The following is a 13,397-nucleotide window of genomic DNA, read 5'->3' as shown; positions in this document are numbered from 1 at the left end:
CTTTGCTTAAACCGAACAAAAACGAAAACAAACCTGTTGCAACCAAGTTGATTCTGACTCATAGTGACCCTACAGGACAGAGTAGAACTGCCCCATATGGTTTCCAAGGAGCACCTGGTGGATTTGAACAGCCAGCCTTTTGGTTAGCAGCCATAGCTCTTAACCGCTATGCCACCAGGGTTTCTGACTTTGCCTAAGGTTTCTAAAAATTAACCTGAAGAAAACCCGGTATTAAAGACCTAGCTGTTAGTTGCCTTCTTGCTGATTTTTCAGAAGTAGATTGTCAGGCCTGTCTTCTGAAGCATCTCTGAGTGGACTTGAACTTCCAACATTTAGTTAGCCACCAAGCGCGTTAACTGTTCGCACCACCAAGGGATTCCACTCGGTAATAATCACCCCTGATAACACAGTATCCCCTGTCCTTTAAATCAAAGTCCTAAGCCAGGTTTCAGGATGAAGAAACACCCGAGGAACTCTTTCTCAGGAAGATGAGATCGTACGACCCAAGATCATTCTCTTCCCTTAGAGTTTTGGGATGTTCTCCTAAGTCCAAAGGGATGTTTGGTACGTAAGTAAATGGTTCTAAATGATTGTCGGAATGAAAAACCTTTGCCCTGGGCTAATATTACTGAGATATAAGCTGAAGGAAATTCTGGTTGTACATAGACCTCTACAGTTACCACAGAGAAAGAGGAGACAATAGTTGTTTCCAGTTCTATTTCAAATATGGCTTTAAAAAGACAAGCTAAGCTTGCCCAGTGGTTCTGCAGATCTGTCTCTTGCTTCAACAGTGTTTGGACGGAACAGACCTGGGGACTCCCCACCTCCAGCCTTGGCCTACCCTCCAACTTTCTCTCCAGGTGCAACCTCTGGGACCATCTTCTTAGCTATCCTGTTTCTGGGACCAGCTAACACTGTTCTTTGTGGTTAGCTCCCAATTGTTGACCAACCATGAGCTCCCAGATTCATCAGAATTGCATCGCTGAATCAGAGGCCAGCGTCAACTACCTGGTCAACCTGCATCTGAGGGCCTCCTACACCTACCTCTCTCTGAGCTTCTATTTCAACTGTGACCGTGTGGCCTTGGAAGGTATTAGAGATTGAATTTTGTCCTCCCAAAATACGTGTCAACTTGGTTAGGCCATGATTCCCAGTATTGTGTTGTTGTCCTCCATTTTGTGATCTGATGTAATTATCCTATGTGTTGTAAATTCTAACCTCTAAGAAGTTAATGAGGCAGGATTAGAGGCAGTTATGTTAATGAAGCAGGACTCAATCTACAGGATTAGATTGTACCTTGAGTCATTCTCTTTTGACGTATAAAAGAGAGAAGGGAGCAGAGAGAAGAAGGACCTCATTACCACCACACAAGAAGAGCCAGGAGTAGAGTGTGTCCTTTGCACTTGGGGTCCCTGCACTGAGAAACTACTAGCCCAGGGGAAGACTGATGACGAGGACCTTCCTTCAGAGCCGACAGAGAGAGAAAGCCTTCCCTTGGAGCTGGCACCCTGAATTTGGGCTTCTAGCCTCTTAAATTGTGAAAGAATAAATCTCTATTAAAGCCATCCACTTGTGGTATTTCTATTACAGCAGCACTAGACAGAAGGCGTGGGACACTTCTTCTGTGAGCTGCTGCGCTGCGTCTCTTGAAGCTGCAAAATGAGTGTGGCAGCTGCAATCTCTTCCAAAATGTGCAGAAGCTGTCCCAAGATGAGTGGGGTAGAGCCCTGGACACCATGAAAGCCACACTGTCCTGGAGAAGAACCTACACCAGGACGCTTATCAATCAGCATGTGTGGATTTTACCCCCCATCTCTGTGACTTTCTGGAGAACCACTTCCTAGATGAGGACGTGAAACTTCTCAAGAAGATGGGCAACCACCTGACCAACCTCCACAGGCAGGAGGGCACCCAGGCCCAGCTGGGTGAACATCTCTTTGAGAGGCTCACCCTCAAGCATGAGGACTAGGAGCCTCTGGAGACCAGCGACCTGTGAGGCCCCTCTGCTTTCCCCTACCATCATCACGCTTCTGTCTGAACTTCTTCCAGACACGAGGCAGCATTGGAGCCAACCTGGAGCCCCTCTTCTAACCAGTAGATCAAACAGAAACAATAAAGCACCTTTTTGCAAAAAAAGGGACAAGCTAAAATCAGCAAGTTTGTCAACTGAGAAGGACCCATTAAGGAAGGGCACGAAAGGCCACATGAGAGTCTACTGTGTGTGTCAGCATAAACAACAACAGGGAAGAGGTCATGTGTCTCCTCGTTCTCCCCGCAGAGCTGGTGTATAGGGACCTTGCAGCCCAAGGAGGCATCAGACCTCCCTCTCACCTCTTGACTCCTCTCTTCTCATTTCACCTGAGTCCCCTCTACTGACACCATGGGTTGCTGTGGTTGTGGAAGTTGCAGTGGCTGTGGTGGCTGTGGTGGCTGTGGTGGCTGTGGTGGCTGTGGTGGTGGCTGTGGTAGTGGCCGTGGTGGCGGCCGCGGTGGCGGCCGCGGTGGTGGCTGCGACGGGGGCTGTGGCAGCTGCACCACCTGCAGGTACTACCGGATGGGCTGCTGCTCCGGCTGCTGCCCCTGCTGCTACGGCTGCTGTGGGGGCTGCTGCAGCGTCCCCGTGGTCTGCTGCTGCCGCCGCCCCTGTAGCCGTGGCTCGTGTGGCTGTGGCTGCGGGAAGGGCTGTTGCCTGCAGAAGTGTGGCTGGGAGAAGCAATGCTGCTGCTAGGAGGGCAGCCGGCTCCTGGGCAGGTGCCGCAGGTAACGGTCCTGCTGGTAAGACTTTCCTCTACCCCATTCACCTACACTACCTGTCATCTGGGTGTGCCCTGGAGACTTATCCTCTTGGGCAGTGACTTTGCTTCTGAATTTGAGGTTCCTGTCTTTCCTGCTTTGAGTGTTTCCAGTCTCCCCATTTTAAAAGTTTCCAGTCAAGTAGAAAACAACCAAAACAAAGACACGAGTGTAACTTAGCTCCTAAGGCATGATCTCCACTAGTGAACCAAATCAAATGGTATCATCATTCTCAACATGTTTATTTAATACATATGATATTTCCTTTCCGTTTATGCGCTTTCCTCTTCCCCTTTTCTTCCCATGTTCTTATTTGTCAACAGCTATTTTCAAATTTTTCTAATAAACTGAATTTGTTATAACCATTTTCTCTTTGCTTTTACTTTGGTTTGGCTAGCCCATATCCTGGAAGACCCTAATTTCTTTTAAAAGGCCTTTGGTGGTTATACTGGTTACCAGGGCAGGTGGAGGAGGGAAGGAAGAGTCATTGCTTAGGGGACATGGAGCTTCTGTTAACAATGGTGGAAGAACCAGGAAATGGGTAACGGTGGTGGTCGAACAACATGATGAACGTAGCTAATGTGACTGAACTTTACACGTGAAGGATGTTGAAATGTCAAATGTTTTGTTACATACATACTTACCACAATAGAAATTTATTTTTAGTTAAATAAAGAAGCCTTTGGTGGACAGGCAGTGAGGGACTGCTGAGCAAGTCAAGGACCACGGGGCCAGCTTTCCTGCTATCCATGCTCACAGGTTATCAAAGCAAACAGAATACTTGAAAACGTAGCTTCTCTCCACAGTTTGCATTCCCTTTTGAGGTGGGAGTTTGGTTTAGAAGTAAACAAGTTTCTGTAATGCATTAAAAAATATATACTGTTTTAATTGGTCTCCATTTGCCTGGAGTAAAAGAGGAAGAAGGGGAGTCAGGAATAGGAGGAAGAAACGGAATGTGTCACTGATTGCCTCCGTGAACAACTGCCTACTTTGCAATGAGACCAGAAGAACTGGATGGTACCTGGCTACCAATACCGAACATTTTGACTAAAGATTCTATAGAAAAATCTTGATCAAGAGGGGAAAAATGCAGAATAGAATTTAAAATTCTCATGGACTCTAGACTATCTTGAGACATGGAGGCCAGATGGACTCTCAAAACTATCGCCCTGAGATAATCTTTAAACCTTAAACCAAAAATGCCTCTTAAGTCTTCTTTAAACCAAATAGCCATCCTATAGGACAGAGTAGAACTGCCCCATAGAGTTTCCAAGGAGCACCTGGTGGATTTGAACTGCTGACTCTTTGGTTAGCAGCCATAGCACTTGGCCACCGAGCCACCAGGGTTTCCCCCAAGGAAGCTATGGTAGATGGCACATAAAAATAAAATAAATTGACGACATAGCTGAACTCAAAAACAAGATAAATGTCTTTGTAAACCAGGCACAGGAAGAATGCAGAATGGTGAGCTGGGCTGGAGCCGTGGCCTTGCTGGGCCCTGGGCCAGGAAGTGGGCGGTGGGCATTAGAAAGGAGTGTGGGAATATGCTAAAGGAATGTAATATTCCATGTGAGGCAGGGACTAGGGCCCAGCTCACTTTTTTTTTTAAACATTTTATTTATTTTTAGTGACAATATATACAACCAAACATACATCTATTCACCATTTCTACATGAACCATTCAATGACATTGGTTACATAATTCACATGCCATAGTTCTCTTTATCTCTACTCATATCGTTTCATCACCATTAATTTAGGCTCTCTGCCCCTTAAAGTTCTCACCTGTGCTCCTATAGATAACTCTTTATAAGAGTGTTATGACTAAGGCAAGGAGTCCTGGTGACACAATGGTTAAGCACTTCGTTGTTAACCAAAAGATTGGTGGTTTGAACCCACCGGCTGCTCCATGGGAGAACAGACCTGGCGATCTGCTTCTGTAAAGATTGTTGTTGTTAGGTGCTGTCAAATTATTTCCAACTCATAGCAACCTTATGCGTAATGCAGTGAAAAACTTGCCGGGTCCTGTGCTATCCTCACAATCCTTGCTATGTTTGAGCCCAGTGTTGCAGCCACTGTGTCAATCCATCTTTTTGAGGGCTTTCCTTTTCTTTTCACTCTCCTTCTACTTTACCAAGCATGATGTCCTTCTCCATAAAAATTACATCCGAGAAAACCCTATGGGGCAGTTCTGCTCTGCCCAATAGGGTTGCTATGAATTGGAATTGTCTCAATGGTACACAACCACAACATGCTCAAGGCAAATATTCTTTATTAATTGGGCTAAACTGTTGCTTAGTTTAGTGTTAGCTTCATGAGATAGTTTTGATTCAAAGATTAAAGATTATTTCTGGTCATTAGATTAGGGGGTTCCCCCAGTCCCAACGGATCTGGTAAGTCTGGTTTGCATATGAGTTTGAAGTTCTGCTCCACACTTTTTCTCCTTTTGATCTGGATCTATCTACTGGGTCCTTGATCAAAATGTTCAGTAATGGTAGCTGGGCACCATCCATTTCTTCTGGTCTCATGGTAAGAGCCAGGCTCACTTTTGAAGTTAGGTGCCAGGGTGGGACCCCATGGTCTTAAAAAAGCTTACCGCTCTTTGCTGCCTGGGCAATGGCTTATAATCTGCTGTGGATCACGCAAGGCTGGAGGACACGGACATAGCTCCGTGACTCAAATTGACATAAGTCACCTGCAGGTTTTAGACTAACAGATGATATCATCAATAGCACTATGGGAAGGGCTCAGAGCAAGGGCAGGAAAAGACAACTGCAAAACCTGTAGACAGGAGGAGCAAAGTGGGGTTTGGGATAAAAAGAGAGTGAGAGAAATGACAAAAAAAGAAACAAAACATCTCCCACCTAAAGTATGCCTGCAAACCAAGTTTCAAAAATAATTTGCAGTACAAAGGCTTTAAGATGGCCTCCAATGATCCCTGCCTCCTGGCATTTATGTTCTTGCTTAGTCCCCTCCTCTTAATTGTGGGCTGGATCTAGAGTGAATAGAATACAACAAAAGTGACAGGATGCCACTTCCATAATCAATTTACAAAGACTGTGACTTCCATCTTGTTAGCAGACTCTCCATTGCTTTCTTGGCTTGTATATTTCAATGAAGCAAGTTGGGGATTTGGAGAGGGCCACATGGCAAGGAACTGAGGGTGGCCTCAGCTGAATTTGGTCAACTAAATCTATTGGTTGCACCCATTTCCCATGGCCAATAGCTGAGGTTTTGATGAGGTTTTAAGGTTCGTTGTGGTCCAGTGTTTCACAGTATCTTAATCTAGGACAAAATATTAAAGCACCATGTCTATTTTCAATCAAGTAGCCTATCTATCCTCTGAGACCATGGCAGGTGAGACCAGGCTAAAGCTGTGTTACTGTGATCATGTCAGGAGTTGGGTCCTCTGATTCATTTGGATTCCATCCAGTAGAAGAACTACATTTCTTCTTTCTGCATTTGTCTGAATAGATTATGTAACCGCTTCTCATTAGGAAAATTCCAGCAATGACTGAGAAATAACTTCCATAAACTAAAAAATGAAAAAAAAATTAATGAATCAGACACAAAAATGGATTACATTTGACACTGGTATATCATGAGCTTTACTACTGAGTGAGAGACCTTGGATACTCATTGATTCTATGTACAAGTTTTCTCATTTTATAAAATTAAAATAATAACAAAGCTACCTCATTTTTTTTTTGGTGATAAATAAAGGAGTTCTTACATATAAAGCATTCCTAGATAGTAAGAATTCAATACATTTTAACTGATTCTGTAGTTCTGAAACTCACCAATAGAAAATTTGGCTATTTCTTTCATATTCACAATAATATGAAATTGGAAGTTGATTTTTTTGCTAGAATGTAACATACTAGAAAAAAAACTGTACAGTATTTCCATCCAGAAATTGAAATGTATGTTATTTGGCATACAGAAATTTAGAATTCTTCTATATTTCTAAAGAACTAATTGAGCCTGTCATCATTTGTAATGACTCTATACATTTAGATCAAGAGGTCTTAATTATATTTTATCTTCTTAAAATTTTAACTACATTAGCTTTTAAAAAATTTGTTATTTACATGATGTGATCTTTTCCTCTTTTTGTCCTTCAAATTTTAGACATTTATATTTTAGATGTGTTTGCTATAATTGGGCATATAGTTGTTCCTATATATCGAATATATTTGTGATTTTTTTTAAATAAAGATTTGCAATTATTATTTATTTTTACTGGGAAGTTTAGCTTAGAATTGTTTGATTTTTATCTTTAAGAACTTTTTTTTATTATGGAAAATTATAAACATACATGAAAGTGAACAGAATAGTATATAGCAAGTGTTCATATATCCATCACCCAGTTTCATCAATTCTCAACTCATAAGACTTATTAACGTTCCAACCACTCACAGTTTCCCCTCTTTTTTCTTTATTTTTTTTTGGTTTTAATAAACAGAAATTTATTTCTCACAGTTTAGGAGGCTGGAAGTCTGAATTCAGGGCTCTGGCTCTAGGGAAAGGCTTTCTGTCTCTGTTGGCCCTGGGGGAAGGTCCTTGTCTCTTTTCAGTTTCTATTCCTTGGTTCCTTGGCGCCTGCTTTCCTTGTTCCTTAGTTTTTCCCCTCCTCTCTTGAATTCTTTTGGATTAACTTTTTTTCTATTTTTTACATTTTATGTCTCTCTTCTGTATAGAAACTATGTAATATAGGTCTAGTGTTTTAGTTGTTATACTTGAAATGTTAATATCTTATGTAAAGAAGGCAGGGATGTATCAAGGGTGGTGGCCGCACAACGGAAGTGGTCTTCTCTGGGCACAGGCAGTAAGGGCGAGCATTGCCTGTAGAAAATTTTAAAAACAATAATGAAATGGACCACACTTTGTAATTGGCCTGTATCTTTGCCATGTACCTGCAATTCTAAGTAATGATGATGATAAACTTATGCCTCCCCACCAATTTTTTTTTTTTTTTTTACCAGGTGGACTGCCTCTGATGCCAAATTCTTCTTCCTGTAATCTAGTTTCTCAGATTATTTTCTCAGCATACAGATTGAATACATATGGTGAAAGGATACAATCCTGATGCACACCTTTCTAGCTGTTTGAACAACTGCCTCTTTAAAAAAAATGTATTTATTTATTTTTTGTCATGCTTTAGGTGGAAGTTTACAGCTCAAGTTAATTTCTCATACAAAAATGTATACACCTATTCTTATGTGACACTAGTTGTTGTCCCTATAACATGACAGCACATTCCCCCTTCCCACCCTGCGGTTCCCCTGTCCATCCAGCCAGCTCCTGTTCTTTTCTATCTTCTCATCCCGCCTGCGGACAGGAGCTGCCCATTTAGTCTCATGTACCTGCTTGAACTAAGAAGCACACTCTTCATGAGTATCATTTTATGCTTTATAGTCCAGTCTAATCTTTGCCTGAAGAGTTGGCTTCAGGAATGGTTTCAGTTCTTGTTATCAGAGAATCCAGAGGCATGTCTTCTGGGGTTTCTCCAGTTTCAGTCAGACCATTAAGCCTCGCCTTTTTATGTGAATTTGAGTTCTGCACCACATTTTTCTTCTGCTCCGTCAGGGACTCTCTGTTGTATTCCCTGTCAGGGCAGTCATTGGTGGTAGCCAGGCACCATCTAGTTTTCCTGGTCTCAGGTTGATGGAGTCTCCAATTTTTGTGGGCCTTTTGTCTCTTGGGCTAGTATTTTCCTTGTGTCTTTGGTGTTCCTCATTCTGTTTTGCTCCAGGTGTGTTGGGACCAATTGATGCATCTTAGATGGCTGCTCACAAGCTTTTAAGACCCCAGATGTCACTCACCAAAGTGGGGTGCAGGATGAATGATTGCCTCTTGGTTTATGTGCAGGGTCCTTATGAGCACTCTGAAATTCCTATTCTTCAAAATATTATCCATAATTCATAATGATCCACACAGTCAAATACCTTTGCATAGTCAATAAAACACAGGTAAACATCCTTCTGGCATTCTCTGCTTTCAGCCATGATCCATCTAACGTCAGCAATGATATCCCTGGTTCCATGTCCTCTTCTGAACCCTGCTTGAATTTCTGGCAGTTCCCTGTCAATGTACTGCTACAACCACTTTTGAATGATCTTGAGCACAATTTTACTTGTGTGTGATATTGATGATATTGTTAGATAATTTCCGCATTGGATTGGATCACCTTTCTTTGGAATAGGCTTAAACATGGTTCTCTTCCAGTAGATTGGCCAGCTAGCTGTCCTCCATATTTCTTGGCGTAGACGAGTGAGCACCTCCAGCGCTGCATCTGTTTGTCGAAACATCTCAATTGGTATTCCGTCAATTCCTGGAGCCTTGTTTTTTGCCAATGTCTTCAGTGCAGCTTGGACTTCTTCCTTCAGTACCATCGGTTCTTGATCATATGCTACCTCCTGAAATGATTGAATGTTAACCAATTCTTTTTGGTACAGTGACTCTGTATATTCCTTCCATCTGCTTTTGATCCTTCCTGCATTGTTCAATATTTTCCCATAGAATCCATCACTACTTCAACTCCAGGCTTGAATTTTTTATTCAGTTCTTTCAGCTTGAGAAATGCCAAGCGTGTTCTTCTCTTTTGATTTTCTAACTCCAGGTTTTTGCAGACATGTCATTATAATACTTTATTTTGTCTTCTCAAGCTGCCCTTTGAAATCTTCTGTTTAGCCCTTTTACTTTATCATTTCTTCCTTTCTCTTTAGCTACTGTACATTCTAGAGCAAGTTTCAGAGTCTCTCCTGACATCCATTTTTGTCTTTTCTTTGTTTCATGTCTTTTTAATGACTTTTTGCTTTCTTCATGTATGATGTCCTTGATGTCATTCCATAACTTGCCTTGTCTTTGGTCATTAGTGTTCAAATTGTCAAATCTATTCTTGAGATGGCCTCTAAATTTCGGTGGGATATACTCAAGGTTGTACTTTTGCTCTTGTGGACTTGTTCTAATTTTCTTCAGCTTCAACTTGAACTTGCATATGAGCAATTGATGGTCTGTTCCACAGCTGCACCAGCCTTGTTCTGACTGATGATACTGAGCTTCTTCTTTGTCTTTTTCCGTAGATGTAGACGATTTGATTCCTGTGTATTCCATCTGGTGAGGTCTATGTTATAGTCACCATTCGTGTTGGTGAAAAAAAGTATCTGCAATGAAGAAGTTGTTGGTCTTGCAAAATTCTATCATGCTATCTTCGGCATCATTTATATCACCAAGGCCATATTTTCCAACTCCCGGTCCTTCTTCTTTGCTGCCAACTTTCGCATTCCAATCACCAGTAATTATCAATGCATCCTGATAGCATGTTTGATCAATTTCAGACTGCAGAAGCTGGTAAAAATCTTCTATTTCTTCATCTTTGGCCTTAGTAGTTGGTGCGTAAATTTGAATAATAGTCGTATTAACTGGTCTTCCTTGTAGGCGTATGGATATTATCCTATCACTGACAGTGTTGTACTTCAGGATAGATCTTGAAATGTTCTTTTTGACAATGAATGCAACACCATTCCTCTTCAGTTTGTCATTCTTGGCATAGTAAACTGTAGGACTGTCTGGTTCAAAATGGCCAATATCAGTCTATTTCAGCTCACTAATGCCTAGGATATTGATGTTTATGAGTTCCATTTCCAGTATTTTAGTGTTGTCTTTTTTTTTTTTTTTAATGCCTAGGATATTGATGTTTATGAGTTCCATTTCCAGTATTTTAGTGTTGTCTTTTTTTTAAGTCCTCAAGATATAAACTATAAATGTTATTGTTTCACATGGTCGATGTTTGTTTACCTTTACTCACATGTTCAGCTTTTCTTTCACGTTCCTGCTTAAATCACATACCTTCCTTTTGGGATACTTTTCCTTCTTCCTCAAGTACATCTTTTGGAATGTTCTTTCCTAAGTGTCTGTTGGTGACAGGGGCAGATTACCCAATAAGCAACGTAAACACAGTGAAACTCATGTGATATTGTTCACTACAGTTAGTAAATAAGCACAAGTAAGCCCATGCTTACCTTGTGTCTTGGTCATCTAGTGCTGCTATAACAGAAATACCACAAGTGGATGGCTTTAACAAAGAGAAGTTTATTCTCTCACAGTTGAGTAGGCTACAAGTCAAAATTCATGGTGTCAGCTCCAGGGGACGGCTTTCTCTCTCTGCCGGCTCTAGAGAAAGGTCCTTGTGATGCATCAGTCTTCACTTGGTCTGGGAGCATCTCAGTGCAGGAATCTCAGGACCAAAGGATACTCTGTGCTTCTGGCACTGCTTTCTTGGTGGTATGAGGTCCCCTATCTCTGACTTTACTATCTCAGAAGAAATTAGTTTAAGACACTAATCTTGTAGACTTTATCGGTGTAACTACCACTAATTCATCTTGTTACATTATAGTGATAGGATTTACAACACATAGGGAAATCACATCAGGTGACAAAATGGTAGACAATCATACAATCATAAGGGAATCATGACCTGCCAAGTTGACAGATACTTTTGGGGAACACAATTCAATCCATGACGCCTTGCTTACTGGGTCATGAAAACAGGGTTTGATTCTGTGGGATTGGGAGAGAGAAAGATGCCAGCCATACCTAGAAGCAGAATCTTTGATGTGGTGAAAAAATGTGAAATTGCTTGCTACAGATGATCTGGTAAGCAAGGTAAACACCATGTTTCCCTTGCCTATTGGGTAATCCACCCCGGTTGGTGATATACTCACTCCATTTTTGTTTGTCAGAAAATATATTCCTTTTGCCCTCATTTTTAAAAGTAATTTCTTATTGTACATATAATTCCATGCTGGCAATTAATTTCTCCATACCCTGGGAGACATTATTCCACTGTTTTTTCTGGCTTCCTTTGTGTGTTATTGAGAAGTCAGTTGTCAATCTAATTGTCATTTCTCTGTAGGTGATGTCCTTTTTCTCTGTTGTTAAAATTTCTTTTTCTTTGTTTTTCTGAAGTTTTACTACATTGTATTTAGATATGAATTTCCTTTCATTTATCTTCTTTGAGACTTGTTGGGCTTTCAATATCTGAGAATTCATCTCTTTAATCACTTCTGGAAAATTCTCAGTGAATACTTCTTTGTTTGTTCCTCTCTACTACCTGTGTTATCTCTTCCCAAATAGATATTCGTTGAACCTTATCACTTTAAACTCCTTGCGTGATAATAATCTTTCCATTTCTTTATCTCTCTGTGCTAGGTGATTTCTTCCAGTTAAATAATTTTTCCTTTATGTGTCTAAATTGCTCTTAATGTGTTTAGTAAATTTCTAATTCTGATTAGTTCTTTTTCCCCAAATATCCATGATCATTTATGATATATTTTATTCCTTTCTTATGTTGCTATGCTCCTCTGTGCATAAAAATATTAAACATCTTATTTTATGTTCTGATTCTAATAATTCCTCTATCTCAAATCCTTGTTGGCTTGATTCTGCTATTTATTATTTCAGTTGGCTTGTTCATAGTACCTCCTAACATAATGACTTTGGGTTTATTTTTTATTATAAGCTCGTATTTAGTGGAAATTACCCTGTGGAAATGTTATTCCTGTATTAAGGGGCATTCTTCTAGAGAAGATATGCCTTTGACACATAATTCTATATTTTGTTCTATTTCATTATTTACTGAGAGTGTAGCCCTTTGGGGGTTACCATTAAAAGCAAAGCTTCAGGTCCCTGGGGGAATCGGCAGAGACTTCCAGCACCTGACCGATTCAATGCTTCCTTATCTATCTGGTTCCCTGTTTCTGTTTTGGCCTCTGAGGGTTTTTATTAGTTTCTTACTAATTCAGCCAATCATTTAGAAATTAAAAAACAAAATTATATCCAGGAGGTTTAGGTGTTTTGTAAGGATTTCTCTGATATTTACTATCTTCTTGCTTTAACCCAAGTAAGCTTTTCTTATTTTAGTATTTTTGAAAGTCTGTTGCTATTAATGTAAGTAAGCCTTTCATAATATAATAGTTTAAAAAATACTTGGTAGGTTTTGCTTCAATTTCAAACAATGCTGAAATGAAAACCCTCTTTCTCAGGCCTCCCTTCTCCTTATTAAAACTCATTCCTTCAATTCCATGCCCCTGAGAGTAATTACACTGAAACCATCTCCTTTAGATTATAAAAGAAACCAAGAAAATACCCGAATAATCAGGACCTGAAGTCATTGAATGCTCCTCTCCTGACTTAAGAGAATATAAATAGGTATTACTTAAATTGCTTTATAATAAAAATCAGGTCTTGAACTTCAGCTACAATTTGCATGAAGATGCCAAAATAATTTATGAAATATGAGAACCTAAGCCTGAGAGGCCATGCATATCCCATGTTTGACTTGAATATGAAATGAAAACACTCATCTGAGTGATCTGGACTGGCAAATATTACACGCTTTAAACACATTCGAAAAATATCTATTTTGATGTATGCGTGACTGTTCAAACTTTGAAAGAATCCACATTTCCTGGACTTAAAAAAATAGCATCCATGTTCTACTTCTTGTAATGTAATCTTTCTGTTTAGAGTACTTCTTCCCTTACTAAGCCCTTTGGGATTACCACTCAAAATCCATTTTCATGATCCTAACTTTCATTTGA

General features: G+C 40.4%; 1 protein-coding gene and 2 pseudogenes across 1 annotated transcript; 2 read left to right on the top strand and 1 right to left on the bottom strand.

Annotated features, from left to right (window-relative positions):
• Window positions 1–939: 939 nt before the first annotated feature.
• Window positions 940–2,073, top strand: LOC100663538 (ferritin light chain-like; annotated as a pseudogene).
• A 307-nt stretch (window positions 2,074–2,380) lies between these two features.
• LOC135231562 (small cysteine and glycine repeat-containing protein 2-like) lies at window positions 2,381–2,728 on the top strand. The gene has a single exon (XM_064287388.1). It carries the CDS (start codon window positions 2,381–2,383, stop codon window positions 2,726–2,728), a length of 348 nt encoding a protein of 115 aa, XP_064143458.1.
• Window positions 2,729–7,572: 4,844 nt separating this feature from the next.
• LOC100663255 (thiamine transporter 2-like) overlaps window positions 7,573–13,397 on the bottom strand; it is a 34,387-nt pseudogene continuing 28,562 nt past the window's right edge.

This window comes from Loxodonta africana, chromosome 6 (genome assembly GCF_030014295.1).
Source record: "Loxodonta africana isolate mLoxAfr1 chromosome 6, mLoxAfr1.hap2, whole genome shotgun sequence".
In the NCBI taxonomy this organism is placed as follows: domain Eukaryota; kingdom Metazoa; phylum Chordata; class Mammalia; order Proboscidea; family Elephantidae; genus Loxodonta; species Loxodonta africana.
This window is presented reverse-complemented; position numbering and strand designations above follow the sequence as displayed.